We start from the raw sequence: 17,208 nt of genomic DNA, 5'->3' as shown, positions 1-17,208 counted from the left end.
TTGGTTTAGAACTAAATGATGATCTGCATACAATTTTCGGACAAGTCGAGCATTTAAGTTGACTTTTCTGACAACTATAGCCAATACATTCCCGAAAATGAACGCTAGTTTTCATGCGGCTAAATGGTCACCAAATAATTAGTAGATAAAACTGGTCGATGATCAACATATATAATCAATTTAAAGAGGATGCTGAAAAATAACAATGTTGTTGCTATAATTTACGAATTCAGCAAATTTGGTCATCCAAGAAGCTAGTTCGTACATATTTTTCAAAAGCTTATCGTTACATCCTTTGCCATCTCTCTCTCTCTCTCTCTCACACACACACACACACACATCGAAGCAATTACGCTTCTGTCATTTAAGTTTTGTCTGATGTCCTAAAAACACTCTCATCGATCATTATCTTTAAAACATCTATGACACTAAAGAAGAAGAAAGGAAGAAATGAAAACATGATCAATATGATGACGATGACAACTATAACAAAACCTTAATCAACGATGACACGCAAATACATACAATTCTGGCAAAAGGATGTTGTCAATCAATTGTGGAAACTCTGGTGTGCTATTTTGCAAAAGGTTCATGGTAGTCCCTCGGTGTTATACTCTTTCTGTGTTTATTTGACCATGTCCGATTATAACGCTCTCCTGAAAATTGAAAAACAGCTAGGCTATTGACTATACCAGTATTTATCCATTAAAAAAAAAAAAAAAACTTTTATATTCCACAATCGTTCGAGGTAATCCATTCCATGTATCCTCTATTTTAAAGCAGAACGAGTATTTCCTGTTTACTTTCATGGTCTAAATTTATACAACTGTAAATTACGTCCCAGTCATGTGAAATGTTCCGACAGATGAAATGTTTGAGTTTTCTTTCTTTTACTTTACTGAAGATCGTGCATGCTTCTCTTTAACTAAAACTGTCTTAGGCAACTCTAATAGACTTGATTTCTTGCGGCTTGCCTTTGAATATTTTCAATCATGTAGAAAATGGTGTGTTTTGTACGGATTTCATGACGATGAATTTCGTCAGCAGTGCATTATGTACCAGTTTTCAGGTTTTATAGCGCTACTGTGACCAAGCGTCTATTCTACTCAGATCAATTGATCTTAATCAAACAAATTCTTACGAGGGAAACGTGTAAAATCAAAACACCAGTATTAATAATTAATCTGTCATGCTAAAGAGACAAACATTTGACATTTCCAGGTTTATTTAAAGGTACAGTTTATTTAAATGTTATGTATCCAAAGATGTTGTTTCTTTATTTATGACGTATATGTTGAATCCAATCTACTATTCTAATGCAGCACCAGTTTTCGATACATATTCAGAGAATTTGTATTATTTATTTGGAAGCTTGGACATTGCAGTGATATATTCTTGTCCAGAAACTATTAATTGCACAGCAATTTCAGAATCTCCTCTCTCTCTCTCTTTTTCTCTCTCTTAAACTCTATGTTCACCGGGGTCATAAGCAGTAAACAAAGTCCATTTTATTAACACTAACTCAGTTCCGCTGCGATAGGCAGCTGTGACTATGAGAAAGTGTGGTGAGCAGAGCCATTATTCAAATGAAGCCACAGCAAAATGTGTGCAGAGATAGTGGAAGGGCTTTTAATCCCTTCCTTTGCTCTCACTCTCACTATGATGAACTGTGCTGTTGAACAGTATTCTAAACAAGGTGTTGACGGTGCTTTGTGCAGCAAATGTTTTTTGAATTTTAGAATAAATACAAATGGAATGTTTTCTACATAATCCATGTGTGCTGATTCTAAAAATGAACTCATCTTCATGATATCTTTTCAGATAAATTCACAGGAATCATTCAGATACAGTTCACCGTTTGTCATATTGGTCTTGGTTACTTTTTGCAAAATCTTGACCTCATGTTATCTCAAGCTGACATTTGCATATTTCTTACATATGGTTATATAGCAATGGTCGATGAATATTCAGCTGTAAGAATAAATAGACCATTCCTACATTCAAAGTACTTCGGAAGCCTTCTATGCCTTATTATCAAGTGCCCCATCCCCATGCTTGTATGAAATACTATATTCTTGAGTCATACACATGTTGAAATGATATGTTGCTCTTAAAATTTAATGCTTTATGCATAATTTGTGTGTGCAGAATTCAAAATTGAACTCCTCTTTATGATATCTTTTCAAATAAATTCACAGCATGCATTGAAACAGTTGCACTGTCCACCACTTGAATATTCATCTTTGGTTACTTTTGCAAAATCTTGACTTCATGGTTATTTCAAGCTGAAATTTGCATATTTCTTACATATGGTAATATATAAATGTTTTGTGAATATTCAGCTTTAATAATAAATTGACTTTTTCATTGTTATGGGTACTTAAGCCTTTTAGTGCCTTTTTTAAACAGCCTCCCACAATCATTTCTCACAAAAATAAGATAATGACGAGTTGTACACAAATTATGTCTTACTCTCAGAATAGTTCATAATCGTTATAATATTCTTGTACATATATGTTGATCTGAAATCACAGTTTAGTAGACAACAGTTGCCACTTGAGAATTAAATTATTATAAGATATTTTGGTCAGTTTTCGTCTTTAAAACTAAAGACAAAATAAACAAACAGAAAAATAACTTACATTAAATACTTTCAAAATTCAACAATGTATGTCATTCACATGGACAGAATTCTTGAAAAATCCCTCATTCACTCTTTCATACTGTACAGGTTTTCCACTAATTTATTATTACAGCAAATCTGCATTTCTAAGGTGTAAACTGTGTATGTTGCAGCATTTAGTTTTGGATATCAAGTTTATTATATTAATAATTCTAATATATTTTGAGCACTATTATACAGTTCATGAAGTAGTATTAAATATTGAAAAGATAGAGCAAGAGAAGGAACTGGAACAAAATATTTATGATTTTTTATTGTTGTTTTTTTAAAAATAAAGTGATATGGTACAGATTGATTGCTTGTTCATTATAATGTCATTATTCAGAATAATTTATTTTCACAATGAGTTCCATGACTTGGTGTTCTTTTCTTCAAAATAATTAAAATTTTACATCTTTTTGCCTATAGTGAACATGAAAATTTTAAATTGAATTTGCCTACCAATGCCTCTTGGTATCACTCGTCATTTGTAAATAAAGTCCAAGTCACACCTTGAAAATACATTACACTACCAAACATTTTTAATACATTTAGTATAATGAATGAAAACGTGTATAATCTGATTATTTTTTTAATAAATGTCCACCTTATTATAATGAAGTTTTTGTGTTTTTTACTCAATTTATACTGTATTGTTACCATTGCTTACATTGTTATGGACCAACATGTTGGGAAGAGTTACTGTTCTTGCTAGCATGGCTAGCATGGGTGACTTATTAACAGACATAATTTAGGGGTTTTCCACAAATATTCACACAAAATGTAGCATTATTTTCGTAAAATGATCTCCAATGTATTTTAAAAGTAGGTGAAGGTCAGCTTATATATTTATTTATTTAGTTTTCCTTCATTTTGAAAAATAATGTTCTCATTTATTTCAACCGAATACGAAGGCCCAATATCAAATACACCAAATATAAGACAGTTGACTTTAAACCATGAATATATTTGGATGTAATAACGTCGGCTTTTTGCATAGAAAGAAGAGAAAGTTCCAGGGCTAATGAGGTTGCCATTTTGAGAAAATCTAAATACTGATTGCAGGCACTCTCTAGCATTGTCCCAGGTTGCTACTTTGAGGCATGACTACTCTGGCCTCTTCCTGTTGCATCTGTGAGCATCGAAGTGTTATGTCAAACCTTACTGGTTTTATTATTTGGGTATTAAACTTCCTCTCTGACATGGAATTGTAAAGTTTGTATAAGAAACATTCATCTTGTAATTGTCAGATTCTATAATATATCCTTTAAAGTTTTCATTTGATTTTAAAATTACTGATACACAGGTTTTGGGTCTGAGTAAGTTTTTTTTAAGGAATTAATCCATAAAATCTTAGACATACATATAGTTAAAGAAAGATGCCACTGCATACAAAGGGAGCTGCAGTAGCTCATTTGATAGAGTATTGGACTTGTAATCTGCAGTTGCAGGTTCGATATTGGCCTAGGCTAGCCAGAGTCGACTGCATTGGTTTGTGCTTGGGATACTGGCCTAGGCTAACCAGAGTCGACTGCATTGGATTGTGCCTGGGATACTGGCCTAGGCTAGCCAGTCGACTGCATTGGTTTGTGCTTGGGATGCTGGCCTAGGCTAGCCAGAGTCGACTGCATTGGTTTGTGCTTGGGAAAGGCACTTAGCTCCCATTTCCAAGTAAGACAGTTTTAGAGTCTCCGACTCTCATCGACTAACTGGTATGTGTCTTCTGCAGTCCTATTACTTAAAGTCAATAAGACTCATGCAGACATATTCTGTGCTGCAGGGTGTCTTGTTGCTTGCAGGAACTGATTGAAATATAGCTCAGTTCAGTTCAACATTTGATAATTGTAGCTGAGCACTGTGCTAGATATTTTGGCTGAACAACTTTTAAAACATTAACATCATTATTATTATTATTATCTTTCATGTTGATTGCCTGTATATAGAGATGGTTTCGTAGCATATTTCATTTGCATGACCACAGAACAGAAACATTGTGATATGATGCAGTATGCAGCATACTTATAATCAGATGTAGTCTTTTCTTAAAAGACTCTTTAGAGGCCAATAATAGACCCAGTCCCAGTGAAAATTATTTTAAAATCATGCGTGATTTGCTATTTTAGCAATATACTCATGATAAATGCTCTAATAATCAAGTTTTTTTTACAGGCTTACAATTACCCTGAGAAATCCTTGGGAATATGTTTGTTACATGTACTACATATTTTTCAGTAACGAAGAGATTTAAAATCAGTAAAATTTGTGAAAATACCGAGATGTATTAAGACTGTTTTATACTGATAATGTATATAGTTTTTTAGCATAACTTACTTTGTTCCTTTTTGATAGTATATAAAAAATAATGCATGTATTAATATGATAGATAATTTTCACCAAGTAAATATAAATCAGTAATGTAAAATTTTATATTTTCAGATCCTAGTGATTAGAATTACCTGCAAACATGGAAAATTTTGTTCTGTATGAAGAGCTTGGAAGGGGAGATCACTCAATAATTTATAAAGGAAGACGAAAAGGAACTATTAATTTTGTTGCCATTCACTGTATTGAAAAATGCAAGAGACCAGAAGTCACAAATACAGTAAGTTGTTCAATAATTTACATTTAGATTTGCCTTCTAATATATGATCCAGCAATGGTAAATTGCATGTTTATCCCCTAATTTTAGTCTTACGATTTTGCCTAGTTCTCAGCCTGTCTGTTCATCTGTCAGGGCTTGAAATTTGTCTTGAAATGTGAATTAAAATTGTTATTTCTGTGTCGGTCTTCTGTGCTATATATATATATATATATATATATATATATATATATATATATATATATATATATATATATATATATATGTATGTATATATATATGGTTAACTATATTTAAACAAAGACCTAGCAATGATTGGCATTACATGCAAGACCAGTCTGATTTTCACAGTTTACAAAAACAGGATCAAGAGTAAAGCTGTCATAATTTTAGAAAACTTCTACTGGGTACCTGTCGATCATAATGATTGGTCACCCGGATACCCAGTCAAAGGGAAATGGTATTAAATGTGTACAAACCTCAAGGTAAGTCCACATTTTTTAAATTCACAGTATCACTACCTAATGCATCTGGTGCAACATGCAAGGATTCAGCTTCATTGTCCGATAAAGTTCTAAAATCCTTCATGAACATCTAGTAAATTAATGGGGTCTAGTAGTAATAAATACCATCTGACTCCCTTTCCTTGGCCTCAGTGTTATGTGCGGATGCTTATTTTGTGACTGAGTTTTTGCTTTGTAAGTAACACTATGATCCTACAATTTGTGAAATCTATTAATGGTTGCAACTGAAAACGTCATCTGTGTGGCAAGATCAAATAACTACCCTATGTTACTTCCCACTGTACCACACTCATGAAAGAATTGTCAGTTGGGAGAACAAGCTGTGGGATTAAAGTCAACTATTTATAGCAAGAGGCAGACCTCTGCTTAGCACTGAAACATTACATGTATTTTGTGGCTCAATCACAGGATTGTCAAATTGAAAACAAAATGAGTGCAGCCTTTACAAGCACTGGCAGAAAAGTTGTTTACGGTAAATGGATACCTATGGCTCATTTTATTACCCGGGGTATTATCAACAGGTGGGTACCCAAGTACCCAGGATACCCATTTGAATTTTTAATCAAGGCTACCATGGATTATTGTCTTATGTTAAACTTACATAATAGAGAGCCATTATAATATTGATATATCTTATAATGGTCTCCACTCTTCCACCACCTACGATATTATAGACACACAATTTTGCTTATTTTCCTCCTAATGTACAAGGATTGTTTCCTGCAACTTTCTGTCATGTATCATCCCAAATTTTGACTGCATCCACTGGGCAAATTTTTTGGTGAAGACAAAATTGCCTTCTACTTTTCAATAATGCATTTCTTTCACTGTCTATCTTCGCTTTAGCAATGATCAAAGTTGCTAATGGCAATTAAAACTGTAAACTGGCAAATAATACCAATTTTAAACAAGATATTTGGGGATTTAAACTATCAGGGTTTATGGTATAGTCTGCTGACTTGCATTGTAAAGTCTTTGAAGGCCACAAGTGTATTATATTTTCAAGGATGAAAGCGCACCTATAGATACAAAGGTTTAATTTATTTCAAGGTTGAATTAATGAGAGAAGAGACTAAATTTATGCAAATATGCAATTTAATCACTGAATTACAAATTTTAAAAGAAAAGTAGTTCAGAAAAAAGTTGGTATATATTGAAGAAACACTAAATGAAAATGAGACCAAGATCCAAAGTGGAAAATTCCATGATGCAGCTTCTTTCAGGTGAATCAGATGTTCAAACATATTAATATTTTCATGTGTTACTTGAGCACATTATAAAACTTTTGTTACAATAATGTTAGTATCCACAGAAAAGATGATAGTAAAGTGCAGTCTGCAAAGTTATGGTGACAAAATTTCAGAGAAATAATATTATCTCATTGTGTTTTAGCAGTACTTGTGCATTAAGTACTGTGTAGCGTTTTCCATTGTCCCTTTGAAAAATGTTGTGTGTCCCCCAGATTTGAAAGACAGACAATGCAGTGTCCCCTGCCCCTGGGATCCTAGGCACAACACTGCTTCTTTTTCGCTTGAAATTTCACATATCTGCCTATTTTTTTCAGGTGCGGATGACCCATGATATTAATCACAATAACATGGTTAAATTCTATGAGTGGTATGAGACAAGTAACCATTTATGGCTAGTGGTGGAACTGTGTACAGGAGGAAGCCTGGACACCTTGATACAACAGGACAAGTTCTGTCCAGAAAGCTCAGTCCGAACATTTGGCCTTGACCTTGTTACTGGGCTTCACTACATACACTCTCTGGGTATTCTTTTCTGTGATTTACGACCATCAAAGGTAAGTTTCAGCTTGAGGGAACATCATAATTTTAAAAAAAATACATATAGGATTTAAAATGTAATGATTTAATAGTGAATTTATGAAATGATTTGAATAATTTCCATCTTTTACAAGCCATAGTGAGGAAAAATTGGAAATTGTGATCTTAAATCATTACTCATTTGAGATTCTGTTTATCACACATTTGATAATTTAAGATATAAACATAAAGAGATAGAAGAACAAATGAATTTCCAAAATATATATTGCTGCCTTAAACGTTATACATGCAAATTACAGTGCAAAGAAAAAATAGTCACAGGGATGATAAAGTACAGTGCAAAAAATAAAATAGTCCCAGGGATGACAAATTACAGTTCAAAGACAAAATAGTCTCAGGGATGACAAATTACAGTTCAAAGACAAAATAGTCCCAGGGATGACAAATTACAGTGCAAAGAAAAAATAGTCACAGGGATGATAAAGTACAGTGCAAAAAATAAAATAGTCCCAGGGATGACAAATTACAGTGCAAATCAGTTTCAGGGATGACAAAATTACAGTGCAAAGAAAAAATAGTCCCAAGAATGAGTTGATATTACATACTATTTAACAAATTAAACGATGCTTTCAAATAGCAGTTATTCAAAATAATACTTTAAGAAAGAAACTTTCTTTAATGTTCATTGAACAATTAACCAGGAAATGTTATTATAATGTCCAACACTTTCATGAGGATTTCCTGGATACACAACTTAGTTCAGACTGCCAGGTAAAGGACTTGTAGGGCCCTGTACATCTATATCAGTGTGACTTTTCATGAAAAATGTGTGTATTCCACCACAAACATTGACAGCAGTTACACTTATTGATAGATACAATTGCATTTTTCACTTTCGAGATATTGGAAGTTATGGGGTAGCCACTGAATGTGGAATGAAAGAGAGTTTGCTTGTGTTGGATTTTACTTTGGATGGTCATATTTATTGACTGATTAGTTTTTTTTAATGGCCAGATATCTGCATTATGTGATTTAGCAGTGATTAGTTTTTTTAATGGCCAGATATCTGCATTATGTGATTTAGCAGTGATTAGTTTTTTTAATGGTCAGATATCTGCATTATGTGATTTAGCAGTGATTAGTTTTTTTAATGGCCAGTGATCTGCATTATGTGATTTAGCAGTGATTAGTTTTTTTTTTGATGGCCAGATATCTGCATTATGTGATTTAGCAGTGATTAGTTTTTTTAATGGTCAGATATCTGCATTATGTGATTTAGCAGTGATTAGTTTTTTTAATGGCCAGATATCTGCATTATGTGATTTAGCAGTATGCAGCAGTCATTGATTTTTTAATTAAATGTTTCTTAGTGCTGTGGTTTTGCAAAATGTTTGCTGTGGAGAGACCAGGATTTACAGACACAATTTTTATCAGCATGTGAGTTTGTTTGATTGATCTTTGAAATATTTGATCAATATTGTATGCTACTAGCATTACAGATGCAGGATTTTCTTGGTTTACCCACATTTCTGGTTTAACTAGGCAAATGTCTCATGGGTTTACTCTTGTTTTAGTTTCAGATTATCATTTGGTGAACTTTTTGAAGAGTAAATGAGGAAATCTGACCTACATAACCTATGCTGTTTGTTTCTACAATAGTCACCAATGTTTTTTAATGTCCACTCGCTTATTGATTAGCAGTTGATTGTAATAGATTGCTTCAGGTAGGTAGAGTAATAGAAATTCCCATGGTCACGGTCAGTCACTAGTGAGGATAGTAAATTCCCATGGTCACGGTCAGTCACTAGTGAGAATACTGAATTCTCATGGTCTTGGTCAGTCAGTAGTGAGAATACTGAATTCCCATGGTCATGGTCAGTCGGTAGTAAGGATACTGAATTCCCATGGTCACGGTCAGTCAGTAGTAAGAATACTGGATTCAGATGGTCACGATCAGTCAGTAATGAGAATACAGAATAAGGATTGGCTTAATTTTAATTGGACCAATAAAATAATTCAGAGAAAGTGATATGTTTAACAGATTGAAAATAATAAGCCACAAACACCATATGTAAAGTGTACCAACATTGTGGTAAGCTATATTGAAAACGGATTTTCTTGGAATATTAAGTTGTTAATGAGGCCTATATGCAAATATTTGATCAACCTGGTATTCATGAGGCCTGGTATTATTAAGGTCTGGTATTTATGAGGCCTGGTATTTGTGAGGCCTGGTATTTGTGAGGCCTTGTATTAATAAGGTCTGGTATTGATGAGGCCTGGTATTAATGAGGCCTATATGCAAATATTTGATCAGCCGGGTATTCATGAAACCTGGTATTAATAAGGTCTGGTATTAATGAGGCCAGGTATTAATGAGGCCTAGATGCAAATATTTGATCAGCCTGGTATTCATGAGGCCTGTTATTAATAAGGTCTGGTATTGATGAAGCCTGATATTCATGAGGCCTGGTAACAACAAGACCTGGTATTAATGAGGCTTAGTTGCAAATATTTGATCAGCCTGGTATTCATGAGGCCTGGTATTAATAAGGTCTGGTATTGATGAGGCCTAGATGCAAATATTTGATCAGCCTGGTATTCATTGTTCAGGATTAAATTGCTGACATTGGGAATTGCATGCTGTTGAAATTGTTTATGTTGAGATTGGAACCCAATTACTTGTGGATTGGGATTATATTTAGCCCCTGAAGACAAACCTGTGGTGTAGGTTGGAACTGCTTGACACCACTGTGGTGTATGTTTGAACTGCTTGACACCTCTGTGGTGTAAAAAAGGTTTGACCATAATAAGCAGAAACAAAAATGAAAGGAATGTTGTTATAAAAACCAGTAGTTGTCAGTAGAACTTAAGCAATCAGAGTTACAATTTGGTAAAATGTTCAAATTTACACATATTGTGTTCGCTACTTGGCTTGTGTTCACTACTTCCCATGCATTGATTGCTTGCCCTGTATTCACTGCTTGCCCAATAATTACCACTTGCCCTGTATTTACTACTTCTCTGTATTCACTGCTTATCCTGTGTTCTCTAATTGTCCTGTATTGACTACTTGACCTGTATTGACTGCTTGCCTATAGATTATCACTTGGCCCTGTACTGACTACTTCCCTGTATTCACTGCTTACCCTGTATTCACTACTTGCCCTGTATTGACTGCTTGCCCATTAATTAGCACTTTGCCCTGCAATTGACTACTTCCCTGTATTCACTACTTACCCTGTATTCTCTACTTGCCCTGTATTCACTACTTGCCCATTAATTACCACTTCGCCCTGTAATGACTACTTCCCTGTATTCACTACTTACCCTGTATTCACTGCTTACCCTGTATTCATTACTTGCCCTGTATTGGCTGCTTGCCCATTAATGACCACTTACCCTGTATTCACAACTTGCCCTGTATAGATTACCACTTGGCCCTGTATTGACTACTTCCCTGTATTCACTACTTACCCTGTATTCACTGCTTACCTTGTATTCACAACTTGCCCTGTATAGATTACCACTTGGCCCTGTATTGACTAGTTCCCTGTATTTACTGCTTACTCTGTATTCACTACTTGCCCTGTAGTCACTGCTTGCCCATTAATTATCACTTGCCCTGTATTGACTACTTCTCTGTATTCACTGCTTGCCCTGTATTCACAACTTGCCCTGTATTGACTGTTTGCACAATAATTACCACTTGCCCTGGATTGATTACTTCCCTGTATTCACTGCTTACCCTGTATTCACTACTTGCCCTGTATTGACTGCTTTTAGATCTTGCTGGATGGACCAGGTATCCTGAAGTATGCAGACTTTGGTTTGTCAAAAGTTGAAGGAGAAAACCTTGAGGAACTCTTCCAAAAGTTTGCAGAGGCTGGGGAGACTTGGGCAACTGAGGCACAGATGGAGGATAGAAAACTAAAGACCACAGGTATTTCTATTGCACACAGATAGGAATGACATCTAGCTCTAGATTTGTTTGTATGTGTTTGTGTATGTATATGTGTGTTTGTGTGTGTGTGTTTTTTAACTTCAGAGCTTACTTCAGTTGGATATGATGCCAGCCTCTTAATATCATGTACCAGCCATCAGTTAAGTGGTAACATGTATTGTACAAGTATCTTTTTAGTAAATTTAACCTATTCTTGTGTAGAATCTTTATTAGTTGGATGTATTTGTTCATTCATATAATTATCCAAATTTGCACATGGTTTGTACATTTGCACATGTGCAAATTCACACTTATATATTAGCAAATTTGCACAGCATTCACATGCATTTTAATGTACCATTGGTAGCATCAGTATTGATAATGTGCCATTGATAGCATCACATTGATAATCTATCATTGATAGCATCAGTATTGATAATGTGCCATTGGTAGCATCAATATTGATAATGTGCCATTGGTAGCATCAGTATCGATAATGTGCCATTGGTGGCATCAGTATCGATAATGTGCCATTGGTGGCATCATTATTGATAATGTACCTTTGGTAGCATCAGTATTGATAATGTACCATTGGTAGCATCAGTATTGATAACGTGCTATTGGTAGCATCAGTATCGATAATGTGCCATTGGTGGCATCAGTATTGATAATGTGCCATTGGTGGGATCAGTATCGATAATGTGCCATTGGTGGCATCAGTATTGATAATGTGCCATTCATAGCATCGGTATTGATAATGTGCCATTGGTAGCATAAATGTTGATAATGTGCCATTGGTAGCATCAGTATTGATAATGTGCCATTGGTAGCATCAGTATCGATAATGTGCCATTGGTGGCATCAGTATTAATAATGTGCCATTCATAGCATCGGTATTGATAATGTGCCATTGGTAGTATGAATGTTGATAATGTGCCATTGGTAGTATCAGTATTGATAATGTGCCATTGGTAACATCAGTATGGATAATGTGCCATTGGTGGCATCAGTATTAATAATGTGCCATTCATAGCATCGGTATTGATAATGTGCCATTGGTAGTATAAATGCTGATAATGTGCCATTGGTAGCATCAGTATTGATAATGTGCCATTGGTAGCATCAGTATCGATAATGTGCCATTGGTGGCATCAGTATTGATAATGTGCCATTCATAGCATTGGTATTGATAATGTGCTATTGGTAGCATCAGTGTTGATAATGTGCCATTGGTAGCATCAGTGTTGATAATGTGCCATTGGTAGCATCAGTATTGATAATGTGCCATTGGTAACATCAGTATTGATAATGTACCATTGGTAACATTAGTATTGATAATGTGCCATTGGTAGCATCACTGTCGATAATCTGCTATTGGTAGCATCAATATTGATAATGTGCCATTGGTAACATCAGTATTGATAATGTACCAATGGTAACATCAGTATTGATAATGTACCATTGGTAACATCAGTATTGATAATGTACCATTGATAGCATCAGTATTGATAATGTACCATTGGTAGCATCAGTATTGATAATTTGCCATTGGTGACATCAGTATTGATAATGTACCATTGGTAGCATCAGTATTGATAACGTGCCATTGATAACATCAGTATTGATAATGTGCCATTGATAACATCAGTATCAATAATGTGCCATTGGTTGTTGTTGTTGTTGTTGTATGGTTTGACACCATTATTCAGCACACGATAGACTACATGGCAGCCAGTATTAATGGTGGAGGAAGAACCCAGGAAAACCCCGGGAAGAACCACCGACCCACGAGAAGCTTCTGGCAAGCTTTCTCACATGCCCACATGTGCCATTGGTAGCATCAGTATGCACAATGATCTCAATATTTTCTTTCCTTTTTTTAAAATGCTTATATGTAGTTCAAAATATCTCCTCAAAGTTTATTAAAAGTCTGAATGTAAGAAATAGATAACAGTTGTACAGACATTTCATAAATGGGAAAATCCCATTGAATCATGTAAGAAATTCTATCCAGATTGCTGTAGTACAATAATGCCAAAGCCTGAAAAATATTTCTGTGTTTGTCTACTGTTTTTGCTTTCATATTTGTATTATGGTCCAGTCTTCAGTTAAAAATAATATGAACATATTCTGGCTGTAAAAAGTTTGGTAATCTTTTGGCCATAAATTTTTTGTATCATTAAACATTTCTGGCTGAATAATTTACATTGCATATAATCAAGTCTTTTCCACATGATTGGACAATTTTTAAACAGCATAAGAGGATTTTTGCGATGTTAAACAAAAGCACCATATAAACAGAATCACATCAGTTATTTTTCAAACGGCATGTGGACATTCAGTACATTAACACAGTCTTCGATGTCTCACAAAATATAATATGTTCATGCTAGACATGTTTGTTTTAGAATTTGTTGATTTTTTAGGATCACTGAATTACTCTGCTCCTGAAGTGATCCAGGGAGGAGAAGTTACCATTATGAGTGACCTGTGGTCTCTTGGGTGTGTCTTCTATGAGATGTTCACAGGTACAAATAAATAATTTTGTATGTAGCATGTCATTTGAACAGGTTGGGTTCATGGGCTTGTATAGCTTAAATATTTGGGCTCCCATCTAGAATTAGCGAGGTTCATGCCCTGGTTTGACCATGCATTTTTCTCTGCAGTTACCAGCAATGAAAAGCATAATGAAAATAATAGAAAATTGTTTTCTGATTGCTCAGTTTTTAATCATAATGTGTTAATTTTTATAATTGTATCCATGTTATAAACTTACTATCTCACTTGTGCATAAAAAGGAGGTATAATTTAGATATACAAGCTAAGAATATAATTTGAAAGGAAAATCTGACACAAATCTTGGCAGTGGCGATTAGTGGAGGAGGTCCATGATCTGTAGAATACCACAATTTTTACATAATATTTAAACACTTTAAACAGTATCAACTTATTCTGAAAGCTATAATGGTTTTGCATTCAGTTAAATCATATTATATAGCACTTATTGATATTATGGAAATGTGAAAAGACATAACTCTCATAGAAAATCATACTGGGCTCTATATCCACAATATCTAATAGTAAAAGACATGGACTTTTGCAACAAAACCTACATGTCTATTTAAGAATCTTCTTTCTTTCTCATTGAAGCAAATCTAATGGTAAAATAGAAAAATACAGTCATAAAGACTCTATGAAGTAAAGATTTAATTTCCGTAGATGAGCACTGATCTTATACAATTAATCATTGTCTATGTTTCCTTTAAAAGGGCATCCCCCATTCCTTGCTGAATCTGAAGAACAGCTTAAGGATAAAATTCAGCACAAAGACTTTCCACCTCCTAAAGTCAAAGGTAATTTTTGTTCTAGAAACAATTAGCAGTGAAGGATATTTTATTGAGTCAAGGTCATTGCAAGTGCTTGTGTCATGGCTTTGATTCTTAATGATACATACTCTTTTGAATTTAGAATAGAAGTCAACCATTAGTACAGTTTTAATTTAGAATAGAAGTCAACCATTGGTACATTTTGAATTTAGAACAGAAGTCAGCCATTAGTACATTTTGAATTTAGAATAGAAGTCAACCATTAGTACATTTTGAATTAGAATAGAAGTCAACCAATTGTACATTTTGAATTTAGAATAGAAGTCAACCATTGGTACATTTTGAATTTGGAATAGAGGTCAACCATTGGTACATTTGGAATTTAGAATAGAAGTCAACCATTGGTATATTTTGAATTAGGATAGAAGTCAACCATTCGTACACTTTGAATTAGGATAGAAGTCAACCATTAGTACAATTTGAATTTAGAATAGAAGTCAGCTATTAGTACATTTTGAATTTAGAATAGAAGTCAACCATTAGTAAATTTTGAATTTAGAATAGAAATCAACCATTGGTACATTTTGAATTTAGAATAGAAGTCAACCATTGGTACATTTTGAATTTGGAATAGAGGTCAACCATTGGTACATTTTGAATTTAGAATAGAAGTCAACCATTAGTACATTTTGAATTTAGAATAGAAGTCAACCATTAGTATGTTTTGAATTTAGAATAGAAGTCAACCATTGGATCATTTTGAATATACAGTATAAGTCAACCATTAGTACATTTTGAATTTAGAATAGAAGTCAGCCATTGGTACATTTTGAATTAGGATAGAAGTCAACCATTCATACATTTTGAATTAGGATAGAAGTCAACCATTGTTACATTTTGAATTTAGAATAGAAGTCAACCATTAGTACATTTTGAATTTGGATAAAAGTCAACCTTCAGTACATTTATAGAGGTGAGTTAGATAACTATTTACAAATAATACAAATACTAATATACAGAATTGCATTTTTTGTGAAGGCCCACTCATTTATTATTTTTCAGAAATTACTTAGTTGTGCACATTAAAATTTGGGATTAAGTTTTAGAGTTTCTAAATAGGTCAGAACATAATGTGATGTGACTTTGTAGAAAATACATGTGATGCATCTTTATAGAAAGTACAGTGACTTAATGTGGTTTGTCTTTGTAGAATGTATAGTGACCTAATTTGATGTGTCTTTTGTAGAAAATACATGTGATGTATCTTTATAGAAAGTACAGTGACTTAATGCGATGTGTCTTTAGTTAAAAGTACAGTGACTTAATGTGATGTGTCTTTTGTAGAAAATACATGTGATGCATCTTTATAGAAAGTACAGTTACTTAATGTGATGTGTCTTTTGTAGAAAATACATGTGATGCATCTTTATAGAAAGTACAGTGACAATGTGATGTGTTTTTGTAGAAAGTACAGTGACTTAATGTGATGTGTCTTTTGTAGAAAATACATGTTATGCATCTTTATAGAAAGTACAGTGACAATATGATGTGTTTTTGTAGAAAGTACAGTGACTTAATGTGATGTATTTTTGTAGAAAGTACAGTGACTTAATGTGATGTGTCTTAGTAGAAAGTACAGTGACTTAATGTGATGTGTTTTTGTAGAAAGTGCAGTGACTTAATGTGATGTATCTTTGTAGAAAATACATGTGATGCATCTTTATAGAAAGTACAGTAACTAAATATCATGGGTCTTTGTAGAAAGTACAGTGACTAAATGTGATGGTTCTTTGTAGAAAGTACAGTAACTGTTGATGACAGGTCTTTTGCAAAAGTGTTCATGAATTGCATTTAAAATTCCCAAATGTGTTCATGGAACACAAATGACATGTCACAATGACTCAAACTGAAAACCATTGGGCAGACAGGCAGGTGGATGAAGAAGCATTAATACTTTTTATTCATTAAGGATGCGGCTTGAAAATGAAACATCCAGCCTAATTGTACTTAGCTTTATTGCATGTATAGTAAACCAAATACATTTTTTTAGGAGCAAGATTTTCAGCAAAGCCATCTCCAGATTTTCTCAGTTTGATTGAAGGTTTATTGACGAAGGATCCAAACAAAAGGTGAGTTTCTAGTTAACGTGGAATATATATTTCTTTTATACATTACATACACCATTCCCTCATTTTAGCACACCCAAATAACTCCTGGAGCTTCTTATGGTGGGTATGGATCCTATTTGTTCCTGATATTAAATGCCCCAAATAGGCCCCTTTTTGCTGAATGCCGATAAATCTCAATTTGACCAATTGTAACAGGATGATCAGGGTTGGGATTAGAATTATAAGAAAAATCAGGGTT

At 34.0% G+C, this 17,208-nt stretch overlaps 1 protein-coding gene across 2 annotated transcripts in view; it reads left to right on the top strand.

Moving 5' to 3' along the window:
• The first annotated feature begins 1,115 nt into the window (after positions 1–1,115).
• The window catches only part of LOC149784842 (inactive serine/threonine-protein kinase ULK4-like), a 132,543-nt gene continuing 116,450 nt past the window's right edge, over positions 1,116–17,208 (top strand). The window contains exons 1-7 of one of the 2 annotated variants that reach the window (XM_089978407.1): positions 1,116–1,221; positions 5,099–5,264; positions 7,350–7,589; positions 11,359–11,515; positions 13,942–14,043; positions 14,785–14,868; positions 16,892–16,970. In XM_089978407.1, coding sequence (XP_089834533.1) covers positions 5,127–5,264; positions 7,350–7,589; positions 11,359–11,515; positions 13,942–14,043; positions 14,785–14,868; positions 16,892–16,970 — 800 coding nt within the window. In that variant the 5' untranslated portion in view covers positions 1,116–1,221; positions 5,099–5,126. Of the gene's footprint in view, positions 1,234–5,098; positions 5,265–7,349; positions 7,590–11,358; positions 11,516–13,941; positions 14,044–14,784; positions 14,869–16,891; positions 16,971–17,208 lie in introns of both variants that reach the window. The other variant, XM_089978406.1, reaches the window with a different exon arrangement.

This window comes from Sinohyriopsis cumingii, chromosome 13 (assembly GCF_028554795.1).
Source record: "Sinohyriopsis cumingii isolate HCF-2022 chromosome 13, ASM2855479v2, whole genome shotgun sequence".
NCBI lineage: Eukaryota > Metazoa > Mollusca > Bivalvia > Unionida > Unionidae > Sinohyriopsis > Sinohyriopsis cumingii.
Note: the sequence above shows the minus strand (reverse complement) of the source record. Positions and strands in the feature narration are given on the sequence as shown.